Below are 26144 nucleotides of genomic sequence, written 5' to 3'. Positions count from 1 at the left end.
TTTCCGGCTTGCCGCGTGCTAAAATCACGTGACAAAACATGCCACGCGAAGACCCTGGGAACGAGTCACGCAAGTTGCCTGATTTCACGCGAACATGGCGGATCAGAAGACAGTTGTCGTTGCAGTGGATGGAAGTGAACACAGCAAAAAGGCTTTTGAATGTAAGTCATGAAAACCTCCATACATATTTGGAAAGCCCTTTTCGCAGTCTGGAAGTAAGCTCCAAGACCAGAATAATTATTTTCATTAGAAGTATAGTTCACTATAAGCTTTTAAAAATTAAACGTGCCCTTTGGCACGATTCTTGGCCCGCCGGTTCTTGCATGCACTTGGCTGGCCGTTGACAGCGAAAATTTTGAGCTATATGCAAATTCTGTTGCCAATACTATTTCTATATTTTAAGTTTAGCAATGTCTCCGGGAATTCTTCATGAATTTGAATATATAACGATACAAATGCACCGGTGTTTACTTTACTTTACTTTACTTTAATACTTGTAACAGTTAGGCAATACAAAGAACAAGTATTGACAGGAAAACCCTAAACAGCACCTACGTCCCTCACTGAAGGGTTACCTAAAGCCTACATTAACTAAAAATTATACAGCTTCTACAGTCAAAAGTAATTACATATATACATAATCAAGTGGAAAATATGTAGAGTATTAAACTGTAATAAAAGAAGAAGAATATATAAAAGAAAATGTAGTAATATTCTTCAGGCGTGAAAAGGATTTAAGGCAATCCTTAAATTCCTCTAAAGATTCAGTTTTTCTTAAATGTAAATGGCAGATTTCTTTTTATATGACCCTTCCCCTGAGAGGGGGGAGGACTCCCTTATAAACTTCATGGGGGTGCTTGTATGCTATTTAAAATTTGATACCAGAATGGGGATGGCGGAGCCTATTTTCCACTGGGGGAGGGGGGGCTTGAAGACGAGCGCTAGGGTCATGAGTTTCTAGGGAGGTCTAGAACCATCCAGTCCCCCAGAAAATTTTGAAATCTAGAAGCTCCAAAATGGTATTTTCAACATTCTCCCTGGATGAGATATTTTCTGCGGTCTAAAAGTTTCTGACAGTTTTTGAGGTTGTAGCTTTATAAATTCTCTTCACAAAATAAAGCAAGTACGATTCAAACACTACTTTCATCTAGTTAATACTTTTTAATGTTTTTTACATCTTTTCTCAAATAACTTGTGAGTATGCATCCCGTGGGATGCCACAAAAGGCAAGAATCTTATTTCTTGGCCCGGGTGGCACTTTCATTCTTTTTCTTCCTTTAGTGGTGCTGGACAGCCAGTTTACGCCTACTATAGTTTATTGGCCAAACCCCAAAAGGTAGCAGACTAATGTACTGTGGTGGTTGATTGAATCACGCTGAATAGTACTTAAGCACAAGTTTCTGAACTCCCCTCCCCCCCTCCTCCTTCCCAATTACACAGTCTGAGTTATAGGTATTTACCAGTTTGAGAAAATTTTCTTCATCCTTAATTTAATTTGGAGAGAATCAGTTTAAGGGGTTTTGCTGCTCATGCATAACCAACATAATATATCGCTCAAGGCAGGATGGATGTGCCACCTGAGTTAAATGAACTCAAGTTTCTATTACTTGTCTCAGTCCCTCAGTGATGCAACAAGTAAGTAACAATAAGCCTGTAAGCCACTTCCCCTTTTGTTGCATCCCTCAGGGACCTAGACAATCGTTAAGAAAAACGTTTAATTATTTATAGTCGTTATTTCACTCTGATGAAGGCAGTAGAAGGGCTGCATGCTGAAAATATAGTATTTTGATACCTTTAACAAACTCCCGTAAGTAATATCTTTTATTTTTTTATCATTTTCCCCGTTTTTGCCATTCCTTAAATCTGTCTGAGGCAGTCAGGTCCTTTGTGAGGGGTTAATTAAGGGTACTTAAATTGGGCTTACAGTGTATATATTTTAAAAGCATGTGTCATTAACTATTTACTTTTATGGTAAAAAGGCTTTGTCAAAGTTCTGAATAACATCCATTCCTTTTGAAAATAGAAAATAAATGAAACTGCTATGGTATGACATGTGCCTATAAGAAAATAATGTGATTAAACTAAATGGTGCATTTGACAATAATTACATTCTGTTTTCAGGGTACCGTGGGAACTTGCACAAGTCTGATGACCACATTGTTTTTGTACATGCCATTGATTTGGACAGAAGGCCAGTTGTTTTGCATCCCCGTAAGTGTAGGTTTGAAAAAACTGGAACATTGATGTCAGTTTTGGAATTGAAACTGTTGAATGTGATTTCTTTTAGATGGGATGGCATATTATGAAAATTTTATGAGATGGTGTGAAAAGAGTAAAAATAAAAGCAAGGAAATGTTGGAGTCATTTGCCAACACTTGCAGGAATGAAAAGGTAGGATATTTGAATACCTCATAAGGTATTTTGATCCCTTAAGGGTTTTAATCTTGCTTGTGCACTGGTGATTGATGTGAGCTTTAGTTAAAGTGCACATGGTTGTTAATAGTGTTAATTTTAAAACAATGTTTGTGTTTGTTTTAGATGTTTATTTGAGGTAATTGTTTTGTATAGGGCTAACCTCACTATTTCCCCTTTCAGGAAGTGTTTTTAATATTGATTAGTTGATTTCCTGAATTAAAAATATTATGTTATATATGTTGTTATATGCATGTTATATGTTATGCCTTTGTAATGGCCCCAACCTATTTTCATTTTCCTGGTGAGATTCTATAACTATTTCCACTGTTAATTAAGTTCAGAAGATCTGACCAAAAGAAAATTGGAAAAAACGTAAAATTTACATAAAAATATGCTCCTGCTTGAGCTTCTCAAGTCTTCCATTGGGGCAAATGTAAATTTTTACATTTTGCACGGCTTTATTAACAGAATCATAAAATTTTCAAAGCATGTGAATAGGAGTGAGGTAGACCCGGATGGAGATATGAATATTACAACTGAAACTTGACCAAGATTCAGCCTTCTTAAACACCGGTTTCTGAGGGTCTAATGAGCCTAAAACTTGTCCAGATATGGAAAAGAAGTCTTACTCTAATCGCTTGCAGTTTAACATTTAAAACTGTAAAGGCATTTTTAAGATATCTCAATTTATGCAAAGTTGGAACTTTTTCACTGATCTGCTTTTTAATTTAAATGTTTTCAAACATGAATATCTTAAAATCAGAGCCACGCGTGAAGCTCAATATACATTTACCTGTTTTGATTAAGGATGTTTTGCTACGAGGAATGAAGGGCCTTTTAACAGAAAAGAGGAAGTGCTAAGTTTTATTTTCCCAGAGATATTGGCGAAAAATAGGGAGAATAAACAAAATCACCCCCTAAAAATTGATTCATTATTTACTTGAAAACGCACTTACATTAAATTATTTTTTTGCTAATTTCGCCTGCAAGTTGTCTAGATTTAGTAGTTTAAATCCTCAAAGTTTCGTCATAAAGTGTCTGATTAGAATTTGAGATTATTGACAATCTTTAAAATGAGAGGCTATGCACTGCCATTGCTATGGTAATAGTTGTTGCTTAAGGAAACCGATGAAAATTAACTTTAATTTGATTATAATTTCATGTTGAAGTTATGATGTGGTATGAAGTTTATATAAGTTTATATTCTATGCGAAATTATAATTTCAAAACTTCCACTTTAAGTCCAGAAAAACTGCTGTGAGCCTCCTTAACGAAGCTAATAATTTAGGAAGTTAAAGTTTCTTTTTAATTGGATAAGGAGGGCTGGAGTTTTTAAGGGGAGAGAGCTAGGGTTATCCAAAAATTTGAAACATGTTTGAATTGTCATTAATTTTCCCTAATATTAAGAGAGAGGCCCCTGCCATCCACATATCACTTAAAACAATTTTATTGGCAGAACAAATTCTTGTCAAGCTCATTGTACAGTAACCTTACATTAGCACAAAACTAGGAAAAAAATACTAATAAAGTAAACTGTGTTCTCCATTTCTTACTGTGTGTAGTACAACTTCAAGGTGGTTTCAGAAACGGGCAATCCTGGACAAGTTATTTGTCAGACAGCAGATAAAGAAAAAGCAGATCACATTGTGATGGGCTGTCGAGGCCTAGGAACAGTACGACGAACACTTTTGGGAAGTGTTAGTGACTATTGTGTCCATCATTCCTGTATTCCGGTTTCTGTGGTTCCACCAGCTACCGAACTTGAATAGCTGAACAGTTGGACCAATCATAGCAGTGAAGGGAATGGTGCAAGTGAGGAGTACGTTACTAAAGTTTTTGACCATTAAGCAACTGAGACAATGCATGCTACCTGAGTAGATGTTATAAGTAAATGAAGAGCTGACAGCTTGAGCTTAACTGGCCTATGTCGCATTTCAGATCATTCTTTGTTGTTTTAGGTCAGATTCACTGGAGTTTTTACATTTGACCTTGAATTCCTTAAGGAAATGTTACTCCATTATGTTTTACGGGCAAGATTTCCGTCTATAACACAAAACAAACGCAAAGCATTGGAAACCATTTGAGCAACATTTACTGAAGGAATTCAAGGCCACTGCATGCAAAAACTCTGAAGAATCTGCAGAGCTAAAACAAAAAAAGTGAACTGAAACGCGACTTGATTAAAAGGTCGCATAATTAATGCACAGCTAATTAATGCCTTTCAATCAAATTTTGTTGGTGGTAGCATGCAGACCAGATGGTTATTTACATAGTGTGGTGACTCAGCTAGGACTTGAACACAAAAGCTACTGGCCTGTGTGAATTCAGCTAGTGAGTCACAGAGGGAGTTTTGAAGCCTGCGGGCTTCACTGCATCTACATGAAGCTAAATTGTTTCTACACTGGCAATGTGTTGCCATGGTGAACTTCTTAAAATGTCAGTTAAGACTTGATCAGGAAAAAAATAGTTCTCAACTGCCACTGTTTGAAGACACAATTACATTGCATACACACAAACTAGTCAAATTTGAAGCTTTTTTTGGCTCGTTAAAGCTTCACTTGTTGCACTCCTACAGCACCAAGCCCTTCCACCTTTATATACTTGATAGCCATTTTAGTGTTTTGTAGTAGCATATATTAAAGATTGTTTTTAAAAGCTGTAAACTTGTTATTGTTAAAATAATAATGGTAGTTTGTAACTGTCAAAACAGTAAATAAAAACTAATATTGAAAGAAAACTTATCACTGTTTTAGTTCTGGGGAGGGTTATTCTATTAGGTCACTGACTGGTTTACAATAACCTGTTCCAGGCTTCTTGAGAGATGCGAAGCCAGAAGGAGAGAAGCGAAAGACAGGGTGAGGGGACGAAAACAAAGGAGGACTGGGGGAGAGAAAAAGAGAGAAAGAAGAGGAACCTGTAATTATTTTCTTAAACAACTCATGCCGTCCACTTTTTTCCAAAATGTGTCAAAATGTCAAACTTTTCATTTTCACGGGTTTCATTACTCGCGCGAGTTCTCAAGTTCGCACAGTTTTCCATACATCAAATTTTCTTTGGCTTATCTTCTCTTAGGCATGAGCGAGATCATCACCACTGCTCAGTTGCTCAAAGCATGGTTAGCGCTAACCATTGGTTAGGAGGTATTAAAACCTATAGGTTGTCATGGTATTTAACCCGGGTTAGCTATAGCGCTAACCATGCCTCGAGCAACTGGGTCCATGGGAATAAGCAGCAAGCAGATTCTGAGACAGTGAATGAAGACAGTGAGGATCACATACACGATAAACATGCAGATGCTGGAGTTGAAGACAAGGAAGATGGTGTACACAATTATCACTGTGCTCGATTGTCATTTGGTCTGCTTACATTTTAATACTCTTTGTGCCTTTAACTAGTTAATTTCTAATGGTAATTCGGGCAGTAAGTTTGTCCGTTACAAACTAATGAGATTTCTTCTGCATTTTTATTTTGCTACTTAAGTTTCTTTTTTTTTTACAGCACAAAAGTGAGTGAGCTAAACCCCTAGCCCCTCCCCCTGCGCGGTCCCTGGGACAGCTGTTCTGTCACTGTCAATGTCAGTTTTATCTCAGTATTACATCCTTTTGTCATAATCAGCAGTTCTTGATACCATATTTCAGCAGGCAATGCACTTTGATAAGCTTCCCGGTCACGTCCGCACTGATTCACTGAAATACATGTAGTGTATACCTTGTAATCTTAAGAACGTTTTCAGCCTCAAATTGAAAAAAATATATGGAACGTTCAGCCTCAGCTCCAAAATTAGACGTCCTTATAATAAAAACAGAGTGTATCTGCTTAAATCTTGTCAAATTACGTTTCCGCAACAACAAACTTATTTACTAACGCCAAGCCTATATCCTAATTCCATCGATTGAGTTAATTTAAAATTGTAGTATGTTAGTATGGCCAAAGTGGGGAATTTTCTGTTAGAAAAATCAAAATCGGCGAGTGTGATTTTAAAATCGTTTGTCCGCCATTGAAGGTCAAAGGTCGACTTTTGATGATAAATAGTAGTATAGTATGTTCAAATAGCGTTCCAAAACTTTACTGTTTCATTTACTCAAAAATTTTATTTTATCAAATCGTACCAGAGACATTGTTTATTCCGATGAATATAGTCTTGCCGGTTGACAAAGCCATGTACCAGGACGATTTTTTGCCGTTGAATTTCGCATTATTTTGGCATGCTGTAATTCCTGCTAGAAACAATTAACTTAATTTTCTAAAAATTCTGTTTCTTATAGAATGTACATTTGACAGCATCAAAGTGTGAGGGAATTAGTCTACTTGTATTGAATTGTTTCGATTTTTATGTTACCCGTTCGTCATTTCAAGACGAGCGGTCCATACCTGAGTGACACTTTCAAGTCGGCGTTCCTCGTGGCCATACTACGGGGATGGTACGTGTGTCTCAGTGCTGATATTAGTGTTGTTCCTCGTTCACAGGCCGCCGGAAAGAAAATGTCACTGTAAAGATAAGATAATTACCGAAAGAAACTGAAAATGTCTTTCTACAAATGGTTTCAGTAGTCCTTTATTATGACAAAGTTTGGCAATTTTCGATTTTTCTATCTTGCATGGTCGTGGGTCGAGGTTCTCGGATCCTCCCGAAATGCGCAGAACCTTAACACACACGTATAAAGAACCACCTGGCTTATGGAATCCAAGTTTGAACCTCAATGTAGCCTTAATTATTGTGAACTGATAAAATATTTTAAAAGTAAACCACAAGTCAAGGCCATATTTTTTTTGTCGTTTAATCTGGTTTGGAAATTTCATCCTTTTCAGTTAGTAACTGGGTTTATTTCTTCAGTATTAAAAGAACGACAACATCTAGGTATCATAACGAAACTGAAAGTACGACAAACGCGAGGCCTACACTTCCTTGCGATAGATACAAGTTCTGACTAGCAAATCCTCTAATCTAAAGTTAACCGCAACGGGTTCAAATGATTATAAAATAAGAACAAGCTTTTATCTAACCTGGTGAATCTTAAGCCTTCACAGTGAACCTAAACTTGTACAAACTATTAAATCATCTTCGAAGTAGTCCTCAACAGCAATAGACTGTGATGCTAAACCAGCAGTGAACGTCTAGTGTACCTTGATATTATACTTCAATCCTATAAATATTTGTTATCCGTTCTGATTGCGGTCACCAAAAAAAAGACGTTATCAAAAAGTTTACAGATCCGAATCTTATATACAAGCACTAAACATCTCGCGCAGATTGTTTACACGAAGTCCACACGCGGATAGTACGTTGTCTACTGTAAACGGTGTCAAGAGGGCATATCGCCGTGAACAGACACCGTTTAGCTACTTAAAATAAGATGTTATTCGAGCGACTATGTGAATTTCTATTTGACTGCTATGGTAACCGTTTCCTCTTTTATGAAATTTATCACACAGACCCGGTATCCTGTGGCTCCTTTTTCTCCTTATTTACCACCACAGGATGACCAAGCAGTTCCGTTTGTGTTCCTTGCTGATCTTTTCGTTTGCCGCACTGCTTATCCTGACAGATTTCCCCCTCCACTTCCACCGCCTGAACATCGTGTTCACTTCCTTCAAAAGTGACATCAATAGCTCCACTATCTTTCAAGGCGCCAGAAAGTGTAGGAATTTCTGTTTCCCCAGTTTGTAGCTGACTGTTCAGGGCGTTTGTTTCAGCCAATCCACTGATTTCTCCTTCCAAATCGCTTAGAGGTAGAAGGAAAGCGAGACAGCATGAAAATGACCACTGCGGATTTTTGCGCCATTGTTGAAAGTAGCTATATAGCATTCCAGCATACTGAACTGAAAGTGAAAAAAAAAAAAAGATAAAAATGAGGTTTGTCTTGCGACAGTTTACACCTTTTGCTGTTCATTTACGCAAAATACACATTCATTTACGCCAACATTTGAAACTACACGGCAAATATACGTTCATTAGCACTTCCATGAACTTCATTAATGCGAACGAACTTTTTTTTTAAGATGAAGAAGAATTTATTTTACGACATAAATACTTATTACACTTTTCAAATAATTAAAGAAAAGAAAAAATAATACAACAACAACAACAACAACAATGCTACTATTATTACAAAGTTGTTGTAATATATTACCGCATTACAGTTCTATACGACACACAAGTACACACAAAACCAAACTCCATAAGCCGTTGCATTATCGCAGCAGCTATTACTTAAGAAATTAGCTGAAGCAAATGTAGGTAAAAGAACGAGCATATTGTTTTTCGACAGCTGAAATTAACTTTGAAATTTTTTCAATGCGGTATTTGAATTTAATTTTTTTTATAAAGTCGGAGAGAAGCAATGATTCTTCGTTAAGTTTTCCTGGTGTATATACAGCTATTTCAATTAACGTTGTCGGATCAAAGCTAAAAGCTTAAAGACAAGACCGAAAGTTTATGTGGGATTTTTATGAATAAATTTATTAAAATCAGTCATGCCTGGAGAAAACAATAGGTTGTAATTAGCAGTACAATGACCTGCACGTGCAGGGATGATTTTGATGAAATTATTCATAAAAAATAATCCCAGAAACCATTGCGGTCTTGTCTTTTAGCTTTATTTTAATCCGACAACGTTTATTGAAATAGCTGTATGTCGCTTGATGAATAAGAGTGTGTAAAACACGTTCTAAAACAAAATGCAATATTCTAAAACGAGAAATTCTGAAGCTTTCTCTTCTTTTTTTCCAGAATTGGACAAAAAACTGCCAAAATTCTTTGAATTTAGAGCTGCTGTCAAGCAGTGAGAAATAAATCGGAAAAAAACTATCCAATTTCACGTACTTTTATTAAACCCAAAGGGTTACAACAAACACAGCCTGCATTAAAATTGCCCAAACTTTTCCATTTACGATCGTAATAAGGAAAAATTCTTTGAAGTTAAAGCGATTCTGTTTAGAAGGTAAAGTATGTGTGCAAAATATGTAGAAAACTATACTTAAATGTAAGAACCTAGAAAATCATTTGCAAATTTTGTTTTAATTCCTTAATTTTTTCTTCACTGTAAAGAAACTGAAAAATTAACAGCAAAAAAGCATTACCATTAAAGACTCACTTAAGTAAAGAAAAGGTCAATAAAACTTTGCTGTAGACGCGTAATGTCGGTGGAAATTTTCTCCGACTTTACCTTTAAGAACCCAAGGCGTCGCTGGAAATTTCCATCGACATTACCTTTATCGCCTCAAAATGTCGCTGGAAATTTCCATCGACATTTACCTTCAGAACGCAAAATGTCGCTGGAAATTTCCGTCGACATTACCTTCAGAACGCAAAATGTCGCTGGAAATTTCCGTCGACATTACCTTCAGAACTCAAAATGTCGCTGGAAATTTCCATCGACACTTCCCTCAGAACGCAAAATGTCGCCGGAAATTTCCATCGACATTGCCTTCAGAACTCAAAATGTCGTTGGAAATTTCCATCGACACTACCTTCAGAACGCAAAATGTCGCCGGAAATTTCCATCGACATTACCTTCAGAACTCAAAATGTCGTTGGAAATTTCCATAGACGGTACGCTATTTCAGAACTCAAAATGTCGTAGAATGTAGTTTAAAATTCGTTATAACATCTTGTTTTAATAATAAAATGAGTCAAATGCTGCTAGTGGCAAAACTAGTCTTCGTTGACCTTAAATTTACACAAGGCATAAAAGGGTTAACGCTTTCTATTGATACATTACATTTGACTTGTATTCTTTCACGAAAAATTCGTTAACTATCTTGGAACATTCTTCCGGCAGCTCTGAGCACTCAGAAATATTTCAAAATTGACTAAATTTGCAAATCTGCTACTGAGTTTGACTAAGGCCCTTCTTTGCGTAACTATACAAAATTAAGAAAATCCCCTTTTTTAAATTTCACATTTCATGAAGCTATACAGAACGATAATGTTCGGAACGCAAAACTTATAATTGGCATTCCGTCCCAACTTTAAACAGAGGCTTTTCCGAAATTCGGACCCTTAGTCTGATGAATCCGCAGAATTCAGCTATCCAATACTTCTTAATCCAGGGGTCCGAAATTCAGACCCTTACTTTGCTGAATCCGCAAGACATATATGTTTTAAAAGAGGAGGTCACTTCTGTATCCAGGCTTTACATAAATTCCCTTGCTCATAATGATAACTTACAAGTTGAACTAACCAATTGCAGAAGTACTTTAATACGATGGAATTTCCAGCATCATTGACTAACTTGATCTAAAGGCCGCAGAATTTCTACAACCTCCCTTTGAACAGGTGTGCAATCTAAGTAGTGAACTCATCGAAGGAGAATTATGGATGACATTTATAGCGGACACTGTTTGGTGATGGCCTATTTTACTATATAAGATAAATGTACAGTATCTTAATTTATAAAGGTAAATTCTGAACAAAGGAGAACGTTTCATTTTTACTGGGAATGTCAACTTATTTCCTCCGACCTCTAAACAGCTGCTCTAAACTCTTTACATCAGTTGAAATCTTTTCTTCTTCCATTCAGACTGGTCTTTGAAGGATGACAACAGCGGGTGTCTTATTTCACCACTTTCTCTGCATGCTAGTGTACTGGAATGTATTTCCCTCCATTTCTTAAAGAAAGAAAAAGAAATATAACGTGTTAAAAGCATTATTCCGAAGTTAAATGTAACATGGACGAGGACAAATTCTCTTAAACCCGATCGATAGCAGGAACAACAGGCACAAAACTGCTAAGTGTCCAGCGATACAAAAATAGGCCGAGTCTAGGCTCCGGTATCGCTATATCCAAGTATTTTGAATTTATGTGAAGCTATTTAAAGTATGGCAAACACAACTGAATACTCTTTTCAACTTGAAAAGAAGATGTACATACCAGAAGAAACATAGCCAGTTCTCCCGCTCGTAACGGACTTGAATCTTGAACGCTGCTATCTGTATCACTACTCTATCCGTATGCTATTGTCCATCCTAGCACGTACATGACGGCTCCATGCTCCTTCCGAAATCTGGCCGTCTAAATTCAAATAATCGCTGTCTTTCGCTTTCACTTTTTCATTGAATCCCATGCTATTGGAAACTCCGAATTGTAGAACTTGAGTTGATGTGAATGAGGGTCAAAACGTAACGACCACGCTACAAAAGTAAATGAATGGCCTTTGTAACAGCAACGATCTGACCGCCAAAAATGTAACGTTATCAAAGAGTTCTTAGTGTCAGTTTTTGAGTCACACAAGGTTGTGTGACATTTTGTTTTCCCTCTTAGTTTTGAAATAAAAGGGCCATAGCCGTGTCTTGCTGGCAAAAAGCACTCGACCTAGTAAAGTTAAATAACTGGTGGGCCCAAATATCTTTTTTGAGACAAGTTGAAGAGTTTGCGTGCAAGCTACGTGAGTCGACATCGATCACGTGCCATGACGCACAACCGGACTATTGACAGGTTGGGATCGCGTGGTTCAAAATTATCTTTTCGTCGTTGGCAAGCTGGTTTCAGTGGTTTATTCGGCTCCGTTTTGGTGTTGACTCCATGAAAAAAATCAGGAAAATGTCACATTGTTTGATGGGAAAGCGGCTGAGCTAAAAGTATGGCCTCGATTAGACTAGAGACAACCAACATTTACGAACGTCATTTATGGCTCATATTTTTACGCTGGCCTTTTACGCCGTACTCAAGGTAATTATGAAGTTTCCCTTTAAAATTGTGAGGCTAGCCTGGCTAGCTATGTAAATCGCACTTGATGTACTCAAACCGGCGATAAAGGAAATCTCCCACGTTAATTTTTGTGTATCTGTGTTCCGAGCGTTTACTGAGTATTTACTGAGACCGTTATTCATTTTCAAATCGCGCGCGTATTAATATTGGTAATTGAACTGAGTGGAGTGCAATTTGGTCTGAAATCATACGCGTGATTTCAAAATCAAACGAGCGCGCAGCGCGAGTTTGATTTGAAATCACAAGTATGATTTTAGACCAAAATTGCACGACACAAAGTTCAATTACCACTTAATTACATCTATTTTGAAATCACAGAGTATCATTGTCAATATTAATATTCTATTTGTGTTACTTCATTTCCATTTTGATGGCTAAAGAAAGGATGCAATTTAGAGCAAAAATGGTGCAATTTGGGAATAAATTGCATCATTTTGGACCAATCAGATTCCAAGGATCACCAGTGATTTCAAAATGGATGTAATTAATATTGGTAATTAAACTGAGTGGAGTGCAATTTGGTCTGAAATCATACGCGTGATTTCAAAATCAAACGAGCGCGCAGCGCGAGTTTGACTTGAAATCACAAGTATGATTTCGGATCAAAATTACACGACACGAAGTTCAATTACCACTTAATTACATTCATTTTGAAATCACAGAGTATCATTGTCAATATTAATATTCTATTTGTGTTACTTCATTTCCATTTTGATGGGCTAAAGAAAGGATGCAATTTAGAGCAAAAAATGGTGCAATTTGGGAATAAATTGCACCATTTTGGACCAATCAGATTCCAAGGATCACCAATGATTTCAAAATGGATGTAATTAGGTTTATAATTTCCTGTTTCTGAGATGTTTGTGATGTTTCTATGCCATCCTTTCTAAGGCGAGACAAACCCTTTCGATGACCACTCGTCATGAATTCAGTTTGTATGACGGAGACATACCGTATTTATCGTCCGTGGCCTTTGCATGGCCAAACATTTCAAGAACCAGTTGTAAATGGGTTGTCATCTGTAAGCCATAAAACTACAAAAAGTCACTTCATAAACAGAGTCACGCTCTTTTTCATCGCACAGAAGATTTAGCGGTTTAGCTGATTTATTATTTTTCATTTCTGAATAGGTGTTTTGATACTTTGTTTTCAGGATTACTGTAGCTGTTCGTTCAGAGAAGTATTCATATTCAACACTGGCTGACCTCATTACCGGCGAAGTGATGTGACAACATCTATCTCCTAGTATCAAGTAAAGGTATCAAGTATAATTTTTTGCGCCATTAGTTAATTATCTACAGATGCTAGTGCAGCGACTAATTTACCTGGAAAATGCTCATTTAAAGACAGAAACCCATCTGGGGGCAGAGAACATATTTTTCTATTAGTATTATTCCTATTTTTTTTTTCTTCCAATTTATGAAAATCGTGGTCTTAGACGTGAACTGTGACAAACATAATGTTTATTACACGGTGGAACCTTGGTTTCTGTATAAATTTAGCATTGCATTTTGCGTGTTTTTAGTGGATTGAAAAGTAAGGGTTCGAACGGACCCTTGGTTTCTTAGTGAATGTAGTATTGCATTAGTTTTGAATGATTTGAGCGGATGAAAAGTAAGGGTCCGAATTTTGGAAGCGAGGGTCAGTTAGAATCTTAATTCCTGGGGCACAAATGTAGCTATCCGCTAAAATCGAGAAACTTGCCAAGCCCCAACATTACAATTTTTCTCTGTCCGCCAGTTTTAAGAACTAGAACTAACAAGAATTAGTTGAAACGTTGCGTTCCTCAAAAATAGGAAAAACTAAGATGTACCTTTAGTCTTGAAATTACACTAAAAACATAAGATAACTTTACTTTTTAAGACATGAAAAGAGCATTACGATTTTTTACGACAAAATTATAGTTTTATGCAGAATAATTCCGAAGAAAAAGGTCTCTAATATATATTCTCGCGGAATTTTCGATTCTGGAAAGCGTTTGATAAGATTATTTTAAATCAAATAGCCTTGCTACTTTCAATGGAAAAGTATGGTCATGACAGCAATAAAAAGGTCCATAGAAAACTGTTAAATGTTATCTTTGACATTTATTGTGACTTGCCACTGCGTTCAGCTGAGCGTATCGTATTTTCAACCGCGGCAGAAAAATGTCGGTGGAAATTTCCACCGACATGTCCACTGTTTGTTACTAAAAACGGTGAAAATGTTTTACTCTGGTTATAACATGTCGGTGGAAATTTCCATCGACATGTCCACTGTTTGTTACTAAAAACGGTGAAAATGTTTTACTCTGGTTATAACATGTCGGTGGAAATTTCCATCGACATGTCCACTGTTTGTTACTAAAAACGGTGAAAGTGTTTTACTCTGGTTATAACATGTCGGTGAAAATTTCCATCGACGGGCGGAGTTTTTTTTTTTTTTAGGAAGATGCGTACAAAAATTTCCAAACTACGTTTTAGATACGGATAAATGTCGATGAAAATTTTCACCGACCGTTCAAAAAAATATGTTGTATTTCGACAGAAAATCCGTTAGCAACACAAAACTATAACTTGTCAAAAACTAGCCTTCTTTTGTCAGCCTGTCAAACATATGGCAAAAGTAAAGAGTTTTTCACTTTTATTTCTGGAGGTCTTCGTATTCAATACAGGCCGAGTTCAAATTAATGACAATTTGCAACATATGCTTTTAACTATGGAAAATGTATCCCTATTTGCCTCAAATTTTACAGGCAGGGATCAGTTTTGGTAAAATACTCAAATTTTCGCAAATTTTTGACGTTTTAGAATATCGCATTTTGTTTTAGAACGTGTTGTAATTAAATTTCTTTAATAATGGCATGGAGTCATTAAAGATTCCAAATAAGAGTTCTTCGAATTCTTTGCCGGTTTGGAGTAAAGTTTGTGTTATTGTTATCATTAAACCAAGACAAACAAGTTCTAGTGAAACGCTGAGTGAAGTGGCATTCAAGGAAAGCATGGTCCGTAGAGTCCTGTTCGAATAAATGATTGTATGAAGGTGCAATTGATTGTGCGTCTCTATGCAAATTGCATTATTGTATGTCTCTAATACGCAGTTGATTGTCATAATGTGCAATTGATTTTCTATTGGTGTTAATGATTAACCATTGCGCGAGATTGAAAGTGTATTTGCTATCTTTAATTGTCCAAAGGTGCAATTGTTCATCCGTTGATGCTATTGAATATTAATACATATGCAAGTAGCGTTATTGAAAGACCATTCGCGTTAATAAAGTTCATGGAAGTGCTAATGAACGTATATTTGCCGTATAGTTTCAACTGTTGACGTAGATAAATGTATATTTTGCGTAAATGAACAGCAAAAAGTGTATTTGATTTTGAGAGAGGATTTTCCCCCGCAGCAGTACTTCAGGACGTTGAATATACAGCTTCAATGGTCTTTCATGTCAGTCGCTCACAAATGTATGATTTTAATATACGTATTTATATTCCATCGGAATACCATGAACTCACAAACTGACCAACTCGCAATTCTTTTTATAGCACGGGTATTGCAGGGGTCATGCGTTTGAATCTCGTTCAAGCAAAGACTGCAAGCAGTTCCTTTCTTGTTAGTCGAGAGGGTGCGCTCACAGCGCAGCGAGAATGAAGCCCCCCTCCTCTCATTCGCTCCAGGTTTTTCGCGCTCGGCTGTTTCGCGCGACCTCTCGACTATACAGAAAGGGACTGCTTGCAGTCTAGTTCAAGCATAATTTTTTGCAGGGACTGCATCTTATCGCAACTTCTTAGTTAAGTACTCGACTGCGATGGCCCATTATGTATTTTGTCTCTGATCTACAATTTATATCTGATTCAATGATTTTTTAACAATTTCCTTTTTTCACAGCATTAGCATGAACCGTGTAAAGTTTGTGAACTGATTCAGGCCTCCTTTCAAGGATGACATTTTTATCATTTCTACAGGTACACGTACTGCAGTACTAAGAACGACAGCTCAACGGAATTATCGTTTATAGTTGTTCTTTTCCCGTGCCGTCCATTTGTTCTTCCCGGTGGCCGAAAAGTGTCCCGTTATTCTTTCTTTGCGGCGCCGTGTCAAGACAAACGACCGGATCATGGCTGATTTTTTTTCCCATGCAATAAGTTGTAATTTGTTTAGGTGTCCTTGTTAAAAGAAACTTCATTTTTGATTCGCTCTAACGAAGGGCCAACTTTCGCAACGCAAGCACTCGAATCTCTTTTCGGTGGCCAATTACCTTACCAACTCCGTTGATAAAACAAAACAGTTATTTTCACTCCCACCCTTGCAGCAGTGCATTTCTTTAGATTGAAACTAATCCCCTTATCTGGTTGTTCAGTTGTGTTTTGTTTTGAAACTCGCTAGCTTTTCTAAGCTCCTTGACTTGATATCAAGTGCGTTCACACGTGAGAGGCTTTCTCCAATTGATTAAAAAAGGATGATTGAATGGAAGATATATATATCAGTAATGGAAAAGTTTCTGAGAAGTAAGGTTATCTTACCAACAAGCAGGCCAATCACTAAAGTATTTGCTCCAAGGACCAGTATTTTGAATAACACTGCGTCTGTGTACGGGTTTGTCGATGTCGGTAAGTTCTCAGCAGGAATTCTACTCACTGCTCCGATACCTAAGTTGGCAACAGTAACGGCAAGAGACATGGACATCAATCTGTTATCAACACCGTCTTGTATGGGCTTCATCCAAGAGAATAAAACTCCATACATCCCAGCAATGACCCATGCCAAACCAATATAAGATCTGCTTTCCTGTCCCACAAGAATCAACCCGGAGGTAAGAATTACCTTACGAGACATTTCAACCAGCTCCCAATACCAAGAATGAGTTTTGTAGTTTTCAAAAAGAAAACGTAATCCCGATATCATTTCCTTGCGAGAGCCTGGGTTCTCAGATTCCTGGTCACTTGTGGCTAATTGTCTTTGTTGCCTCCAAAGGGCGATGAATGAGGCAACAGGAAGCGCAAAAACATAGGCGGTCGAAATATATGCCCCGATAAGCCACTGATTGTAATTTGCACCTTGGCATTGGACGCTATAATCTGCCTTCAGGTACTTTGCACATAGCTCTCCTTGTTCATCCCCATCTCTGCACAGTTTCCGGCAGGCTGGTGGCAGGACATTGGCTGTCTTTGAGCATGTGCTCAGGTACGTCACATACAGGAAGAAAAACAAATTCCTGTATACGAACTCTTTTGTCTGGGATATTCTCCTTTTCTTTCCCTTGGCGTTCAGGTGACTTGTTGTGATGATTACTTTGCGCACTCCATAAGCAATACCAAACAAGGAAATGAAAGCGGCATTTAACATCATCATAGCAAACAAGCTTCCAAAGGCGTCAACGTGCAGTCCCGGCAGAAGACAGTGAATTGGAGCTATCTGAAGGATGTCCAGCTGGAGTATTTGAGAATATTTGGTAACAATTTGTAGAGAGTCTGGCCAGTTTATGAAGGAGAATGCTTCCAATAAACCATAAGTCACTTGATAAAAGCCAATGACAATCTTCAGTTTGGATAAAAACTTGTCCATCAGATTCATCCCTGAGGACTTCTTCGTGCTTTTCTTTCCAGTCCACAACAAAGCTGCGATGATCAATATTAACACCACTGCAACGATTGACAACTGACCCACCATCCACTCCTTTGATGGACATTGCTTGCATGTTTGCAATTGTTTATAGTATCCGGAACTGCATACTGCACAGAGAGGACCTTGGTAGCCATTACCACATGAAGAATCTAAACCACCTTTACAAGACTGTTCAACTGGACACTTGTAAGGGGTTGGTATTGGGTGCGGATATTGGACACTGGAAGCATCCAATGCCGGTGAAGATGACAACAGATTTTTGATAAAATTCCTGTAGCGATGTTTTCGTGTCTCATTCCTCCATTCCCACCAATAACCCGATTTCAAAGTAGCGTACTCTTCTACGCATTTCAGTCCTCTTTTTCCGCATTTGTGGCATTCCTTGAACATATGAGTCCGATAAAATCCTTCCAAACATTTACAAGCGCGGTATCCAGCAAAGAAATCAGTATCGGTTCCTGTACGAAGAGATTTACAAAAAAGAAATTAAAAAGGATTATTAATGATAGCAGTTGTTATTTGTGTTCATATATAGCACAGTACTTTGTGATTGTAATTATGGATTGACGTTTGAAAAATATTTTACCTAGAGGACATGACTTGCAGTCAGAAGGTTGCGTTCCTGGTGCCTTGTCAAATGGAACAAATGAACCAGTTGGACACAGCTTACAACTTGTGCTAACGTAACCAACCTTATCGGAAAAGAAACCTCCTGATAAAGGAAGAACAGAGAAGTCAATACTGTAATTCTTTACTTCATAACATTGTGTTGAGATCTGGGGTACTTGTAGTATTTGACGGAACTTAAATTCAAGGATTTTACGGTATTAATAACCCGTTCCTTCTTCGCAGTTTCAACTAAACTAATCCATCTTCTCTTATTCAATACCTGGAGGACAACTTAAGCAGCCTTCAGCTCCTTTGGACGAAGAGTTGGAAAATGTTCCCAAAGGACACGGCAAAAATTGCCAATAATGTGTGCGATTCAAACGATCTGGTATTCGCGTGAATCCCGAGGCCACCAGAGCAGACATAAAGGGTGTGGTCTCCCCGACTTGAAATATTGCATTCACCGTGATAGCTTTATCTGAACTTAGAGGATTTCTGGAAAACACAAAAATACATCATTTTAGTCAACAAGCGAATAGACCGTATTCATATTCTCGGTATTGAACTGGAACTAGCTTGCACACGAGGCTTATGCGGGGAAATCTTTTCACATGCAAATAGTTTCTAATATATTCCCCCGCATGAGCCTCCATTGCAAGCTCGATCCAGGTCAATACCGAGAATACGAATATTGTCTATTAATAAAGATCAGAGCCGGAATAAACGCCCCATGTAATATGGAACACCTTCACCCCCGGTGCAAGTGTCAAAATATTTAGCACTGCGGTGCTAACTTGGGACACTGTGAAATCAAAGGATCAATGAATTATACAAACTGAACATAAGATTTATTAAGAATTCCATCTGGTGGGCGGCAGACCAGTTGGCTATTTGCATAGCGTGGCCCTCGATATTTAAAACGGGGCTACTTGAATTGGAAACTAATCCAAGTGGTCATAGCGGGACTTGAAGCCGGGACCTCCGGATTACAGCTCTGGCGCCCTAACCACTCGGTTACGCCGCGTCCACAGCAATTATTAACGACATTATTTGCATTCATTAGGAGGGCTTTTTGGAGCGTATACACTACCTTTCAGTGGATAGTCACATGATCTAACAATCACTCTCCATTAAATTAATGAAACAAGCTAGTCAAGTATGAGGTGAACTAAGGAAAGCGTTCACTAAGATAAAAGAAAATACGAGGCAGTGTACGTTCAACTTTAAAAGAGAAAACTTTTTTCGCTAGATTTTATGAAAGTTGTTTCAAAGAGTTAGAACAAGACGAAATTGATGAGATCGTAGTTCTGGATAACGTGTAATATTGTTAATTGGCGTCACTCCTTCAGTCTAGAATCGGTACAAAATCAGTAAAGAGATTTGTGGGGAGAAAGTAAGTATGCCTATAATTTCCTTTTGTGACGTCATGTCTTTAGCTTTCTATTGGGTGGAATGATTGCACAATAATATGTTCGACCTCAAGACAGAAAATGAGTCAGGATTAGTAAGAAGAGAAAAGCACAAAAATTAAATTCTTATATTTTTTTTTGGAAAAAGTTGACTATCCAAATAAGGAAGCGGGGAGATAAGTGGAAACAAGGTCTGCTTACTCAGGGTACCAGTACGATAATGGAGGAATATTGCATCGTATATCCTGGCAAGGGACCAATCAGGTTGATGCAAACTGCAATATCGTATGGTATTTACATTGATTTTGTACTAACAAATAGATCTGGCACATTTGTTTGCCAAATGTAGATTTATATCTCACTCGTCCAAGAGTTCTATTCCTTAACACCCTGGAAAAAAAGGTTCACAGTCATGGTTAAGAAGGGATTTGAGTTCAATTTATTTTGAATCTTAACTTGTTGGTGCAAGTTTAGTGTGAGATAGCACCCTGTTTTCCAGTTCTGTTGTGTGACATCAAGTCACGCAAATCAGATCAACGTGCAGAATACGTACTCATGGTCTTATGGATGACGTTTTTGCCTTGTTGGTCAATGACAGTGACGTTTTTTAAATAAACGGTTGCTGTTGCAAGTTGGAATAAGTTCTTCCTCTTACACTATGACTGAGCTTATGGTCGGTGGCACTTGTACCAGATTGAACCTCTATGTCTTACAACAAGTCATACGTCGTACTCTGTTTTCAACATTTATTTGTGGTACTGAATTGATTGACTGACTGACTGACTGACTGACTGACTGACTGACTGACTGACTGAATGAATGACTGACTGCCTGATTGAATGGCTGACTGAGTGACTGATTGATTAAAAGATTGACAGACGATAACATCAGGAAAGATTGGTGGTTAAAACGTCATTGTCTTCAATGCAAGGTGAGTTTATTTCATGCATATGTACAATACATTACAGTTTAGTGCTATCAAGATGAGGCAGGCCGACGAAGGTCGACTCGATGCTCAATGTTCTCAGCTTCGTTCGCAGCAAAAATCTAAGAGAAAAAACACAATGTATGAAAGGCCTTTAGTTAGTTACTTAATGGATCAAGTTTGAATTTTTGAGATATGTAGGACCTCATTCTAGTCCTTCTGTTATAAGTGCGGCCTATAATAGTCAGCTCACTCGTGAAAATGGGCCCCTTAGAGCGACTCATCTACATTATCTTATTACAAAGTACCCTCTTTAAATGCCTCAGATGTCTACTGCGAAAATGAGCATTAAAAGTCGTACAATACACAGGGATTCCTAACATCAGTTAAAAAGAAAGTATTACAAAAGATTGAGTTCCCTTTGTTGTATACTTGGCTGGTGTTGGTGACTATTCTGTGAGCGGCGGCCAGATTTTTGAATAATTTAGGCTTGGTCGTCTATCCAAGGAATGGGACAAGTTTTAAGTTTCGAAGATCCTCGGAAATTTCCGACACGATCCGATAATTTACTTAAGTTCCCCTCGGTTTTCGAAGGAAACTGGGTCCTAATCCTTTCGTTAGTCAACCGCGCGTAAATTATTCAAAATGGCCGTCATTCGCAGAAAAGTCACGAGGGATGAAGAACAAGAAAGGAATAAAGGTTTTCTTTTACATAACTGATGCGAGAGTCCTCTGTGACAACATATTTGATTCTTTAGTTAATTTAAGCTAATTAAACCTAAATTTTGTAATTTAATTTAGTATTTTTCTGTTTTGTACGTACTATGTAATGCAACTGTAACTACAATTTTGTGTATTGCAATGTCAATTTATGTTGTAATAAGCATATATTAATTAATAAATAATAATAATAATAATAATAATAATAATAATAATAATAATAATAAATGGACAGTACTTTGATGTATACAGTCATTGAACGCCAGAGGAGCAATCCTAAGGCAACCTCGTTCCCAAGGGGAAATCCCTGGGAACAAGGTTGGCCTGAAAGGCAGATGTGTCAAAAATTGAAATATTCCTCATCCAGCCTAAAATAGTGTTCAGCGTAATTATAATAGAGAAACTCACACTCTGAAGTTAGTACGGCCAAGCCGGAATGCCTCTGGTTCTATTTCCGTTATTGGATTATCTGATAACATTCTTGAAAGGAAACATAAGACAATGATCAATTTTATTTGTTTATTTTTTTTTTCGAGTGTTGGAATCCAGGTAAAACTTTTACTTGCTCGTTCAACATACAGCTTAGCACTATGTGTCAAATACTTGATATCCAGTAGGATTTCATTTATTCTCTAAAGATGCACTGGATCTTACCAAAAATTTCGAAGTTTGGTGTTTTGCAAAAATAGTCTTTAGTGCTCGGCTGTATGGTCTGTTTGGTCTAATTCTGAGATAGTGTCCTCCAAATTCATAAATTCATTCTCTAATTTTTCCGATTTTTGAAAGCCTTCTACATTGTTCCAATCAAACGAAAGAACCCCAAACTTGGTAAACTGATTAAAAGGCAATGTCCCTAAAAGCGTTCCACTCGATTTCAGACTCGAAAACACTTTTGCCTCATATTTATATCATCAATACCACTATCCATCCTTATAACGAAAATGCAGTTAGAATGAGGAAATAGTTTATTTTACTGCCATTATCGGCATTTCATCTCTGAACGACCGTTACCGGCTAAAATATGCAAATTTTAGACGCTGTTATTCAGGTTTTTCAAGGATCGTTAAAAGCTACTGCGGGCCGTTAAAACCTAGACCATTTGCACTCATTTGGAAGTATATTGCTTCTTCTTACTGTTCCAATACGATTTAGCCGTATTTCTCTGTAATCAGCAAAAACAGGTTATCGTTATTCTAGTAATTCAATTAAGTAAGCAAACTGCACCAAAATATGCCTCAGAAATTTCACAAAATTCTTAAAAGTGGCACCTAACCTAGACTTAAAAACATGTTTTAGTTAAAGATAAAGAGGTATTCTATCAATTTATGCAATAAAACTTGTGGCACAACGCGGTTCAGGATTAAAGTTTTCGATTCAAATTTGCATATTGATGCTGAATTTTCATTGCGTGACACAGGCTGCTTTGACAGAAAAATTTCTCGTCCAGTTATTTAAATATTTGCCAAGTCTTCTATTTTCCAACCAAAAACTTTATCTCTCTTGTTCTTCCTTCTTCAATGATACCTGTTGTTCCAAAATTCCACAGGTGTACGTAAGATGCAGTTTTAAGCTTGATAAATCCCAACATTTGTGTTAAAGTGCAGTGTTCTTTAAATTGTCAAGATGCAGATTTCAAGTTACTTTTCAGAAGCAAACCTCTTTTACTTTAAAATGTGGTCCAGTGTGAAGCAGCTGCATTACCCAGTATTTGATACGATTTTATCTCCATCACATTTTAAAAATGAACGTTAGATGTTAAAAAAGTAAATCTCCCACAGCGTTATTAAATATGCGCGAACAGGTCAGAAACTTTTGGACAAGGACTACAAGAGCTGGAATGCGGACCGCGAATAAATAGTTTTGCTTTATTTAATTATCACTTAACAGGAGCACACATCTTTATCTAATTTAAAGACCTTTCCTAATGAAATTTCAATAAGATGGTTTCGTCCTGTCACTGTCTGTTTCTTCTATTGAGAGTGGTCAGCTATATTGCACACGCTCCTTGGTCCACAGTCCGGGATCCAACGCTACTCACTTACACAGCCAGTTGGCAGCGAAGTTGGCACGCGCAAATACTACAGCGCTGATACCACAACTTCAACATGAATTTCGAATCGTGCAGCTTTAGGCAAATTAAGAAAATAGCGTGTGAAAGTTCGCGCAATTTGTCCCAAATGGTTAAAGTAGATGAATGTCAGGACACAATTACGACTCAGCTTGAAACCTGTCATCTATCAAAGTCTGGACTCAGTGAAGCGGAACTAATGCTGTCAAGGGCCTGTCATTTTGACCTTACGAAAGATCAAATACAACAGATGGTAATTTGCCCACAACATCGGCATAAACTCGGAAAATTTGGCGGCCACCTCGTTCTTACCAGTATCCATCGCATAGTGGACCAAGAAAAAAACATTGTAACGAAAGGCATGTAATTGGTTTGGAGACATGCGAAGAACATACAGTCGGTTTTCAAAGTCACCGTGGGAATAGGATCACGTAAGAATTAAAAATACCACGTGACGAGGCGGCCATGGTGGGGGTCAAAATAAAAGAATATTTCCTCGAAGAATTTACATGAAAATTGATTTTAGTTCCCAGAGGAGAGAAATGCTTTTGGTCTTGACCACAAACATGGCCGCCGTGACGTCACGTGCAAACCAGCAATACCGTAAAATTCCGAAAATAAGCCCCGGGGCTTATATTTTTCAAAGACCGTTTTTGAGGGGCTTATTTTTGGAGGGGCTTATATACGGAAGAAAATTTGGGTGTCAAAATCGATTGGGCTAGCCATAGAAGTACATTTACCGTTTTTGCTTTGTTTTACTTTGTATTTAAGGGCAATTTTCCAAGTACAGGCCCCGGGGGGCTTATATTTGGCGGGGCTTAATTATAGACGGAGGGGCTTATTTTCGGAATTTTACGGTAATTTAATTACTTAATTCTTTATCAAGATGAGTGTTTTTCTTCTTTGAGAAGACAAAGGGAAAAGGGGAAAAATTTTTGATGATAATGATAATGACGACGACGATGATGATGACGAAGTACTGTAATTGTTACTGTTGTCATAAAAATTGCAAGACCATGATGAACTCAGTAGTTCACTCAATCTTTTCTGTTCAGCAATATGTGGGAAGTGTAGAAGCAAACATAAGGAGGTGATGGACAAAAGTAGGAAATGGCTTGAGTTAGATCCTGATAAGGAAGAAGAATGCGATCCGCATCACAGTGCTGCAGCTTACGGCTTAAGAAACAGGTAAACGATCGTTGTTGGCGGCTATCTACCTCTCCTTGTAGACGCTTCCATTCTCCGTGTTGATGATGTAAAAAATTGACCTCTGAACAAACCCCTTAAAGGTCTTGGGATATCTAAACACTTTTCTGAAAGATTTGCATTTGGCCCGTTCAGGACCAAAGGTACACACCGGGTTTACTAAATTACGCGCTGCGGCATGTATCATTCCGATTTTGCGACTCAACTGCTGCGCTCATTTGCGGAATGCAATTATTTTGAGGGCGGTGTTTACTTAAAAATGCTCATAGATTTATAAAAAAAATGGTTACTTTTGGCGGAAAAAATGGGCTTGCTAACTTTCGCCGTTCCGAACTACAAAACAGTGCTGGGCACAAAAATAAGTTTCCCACACTGTTTTAGCAAGAGTGTCATGTTCGGGTTGTGTTTTCTTGCTTTCACGGGGGGCGGGGGGTGGGGTGGGGTTTTAAAAAGAGGCAGCACTTCATCAAGGGTGACGCAATATTGCGTCCATAACATATGTCGGTTTACTTAAGATGTCATTTTCCAAAAGTGCCAAAATGTTTTGTTTCCAACTCTTGGCGAACTGTAGTGCAGTGTTAACAAAACAAATTTTAAAGACGCCTTTTATTTTATCAGGCTGCTAAAAGAAACTTTCGCGCCTGAGACCCCACAAACGGACAGGCTTGCTGGCGCTAACTGGACGCCTGGATGTTGGAGTGGGGTTGGTAGTGGTAGTTCGCAGGAAGACATACATACAGACGAAATTCCTGAAGTATCCGATGACGTCGTTGCTGATTTTAACGAGGGAACTGGCGAAAATAGCTAGACATTCAAAAAGGGAAGACCTCACGCCACTAAGATTCCAACTGTCCACGACATGGGAGGAAGCAATACCGGATGAAAGAAAAACTTGCATAGAGAAAGCAACGAAAGCATGTGAAGTAATCTGCAGTGTTAGACGGCGAAAAACTTTTTAAACCGATACACCAGCCTACCGCGAACGATCTTGATGAACCAACAGAGGATCTTATTGCCTTGATGTCCGCATATCGAGATGCCATGACAAAAAATGTTAAGATTCAAATACTCAGCATCTATGTTTATCGGTATACCATGAAGCTGTTACAGAAATTCCACGAGCCTTATGAAAAGATAAGTTTGAGACAAATAAAAAGGGCGAGATCGCATGCAAGAAAACGAGGGCCGGGGTCAACCATCGAGTACGTCTGGACACAAACAAAGTCGACCACTTTATAGATTTTGTAAACCGTCCTTATTTCTACCAAGACGTCGCCTTTGGAACGCGAACACTGACCTTAGATGGGGGAGGCAAAATAACAATGCCCAACGCAATCCGGACCGTGACTAGATCGACCATGATTCTGCAGTACCTTCAACATTGCGAAGAAGAATCATTTGAACCGGCTAGCCGCTTAACCCTTTGTCGCATTCTTGAAGTGAGAGAGGCTTCACAGCAGAAATCTCTCTACTGT

General features: G+C 37.9%; 2 protein-coding genes and 1 long non-coding RNA gene across 3 annotated transcripts in view; 2 read left to right on the top strand and 1 right to left on the bottom strand.

Annotated features, from left to right (window-relative positions):
* Positions 1 to 30: 30 nt before the first annotated feature.
* Positions 31 to 4865, top strand: LOC146484079 (uncharacterized). The gene is made up of 4 exons (XM_085105383.1): positions 31 to 161; positions 2122 to 2211; positions 2288 to 2391; positions 3978 to 4865. The coding sequence occupies exons 1-4, from the start codon at positions 95 to 97 to the stop codon at positions 4182 to 4184; spliced, it is 468 nt and encodes a 155-aa protein (XP_084961509.1). The 5' UTR covers positions 31 to 94; the 3' UTR covers positions 4185 to 4865.
* A 2348-nt stretch (positions 4866 to 7213) lies between these two features.
* The window catches only part of LOC146484077 (uncharacterized), a 53867-nt gene continuing 34936 nt past the window's right edge, over positions 7214 to 26144 (bottom strand). Inside the window, exons 11-17 of the mRNA XM_085105380.1 lie at positions 21804 to 21875; positions 20717 to 20797; positions 20066 to 20140; positions 18622 to 18836; positions 18319 to 18444; positions 16631 to 18190; positions 7214 to 8235 (exon numbers count right to left, since the gene is read on the bottom strand). Of these exons, the coding sequence (XP_084961506.1) occupies positions 7841 to 8235; positions 16631 to 18190; positions 18319 to 18444; positions 18622 to 18836; positions 20066 to 20140; positions 20717 to 20797; positions 21804 to 21875 (2524 nt within the window). The 3' untranslated portion in view covers positions 7214 to 7840. The remainder of the gene's footprint in view (positions 8236 to 16630; positions 18191 to 18318; positions 18445 to 18621; positions 18837 to 20065; positions 20141 to 20716; positions 20798 to 21803; positions 21876 to 26144) is intronic.
* LOC146484078 (uncharacterized) lies at positions 24040 to 25688 on the top strand. The gene is made up of 2 exons (XR_014863684.1): positions 24040 to 24651; positions 25288 to 25688. It is a non-coding gene; the product is annotated as an uncharacterized LOC146484078 (long non-coding RNA).

Source organism: Pavona decussata, unplaced genomic scaffold, assembly GCF_977016875.1.
Source record: "Pavona decussata unplaced genomic scaffold, jaPavDecu1.1 SCAFFOLD_37, whole genome shotgun sequence".
Taxonomy (NCBI): Eukaryota; Metazoa; Cnidaria; class Anthozoa; order Scleractinia; family Agariciidae; genus Pavona; species Pavona decussata.
This window is presented reverse-complemented; position numbering and strand designations above follow the sequence as displayed.

Bases quoted from the DNA above. Each gene is read 5' to 3' on its own strand.
- LOC146484079 (XM_085105383.1), top strand. From the start codon at position 95: ATGGCGGATCAGAAGACAGTTGTCGTTGCAGTGGATGGAAGTGAACAC. The intron at 2,212-2,287 runs GTAAGTGTAGGT...GATTTCTTTTAG, and splicing joins GCCAGTTGTTTTGCATCCCC to ATGGGATGGCATATTATGAA. The intron at 2,392-3,977 runs GTAGGATATTTG...TACTGTGTGTAG, and splicing joins ACACTTGCAGGAATGAAAAG to TACAACTTCAAGGTGGTTTC.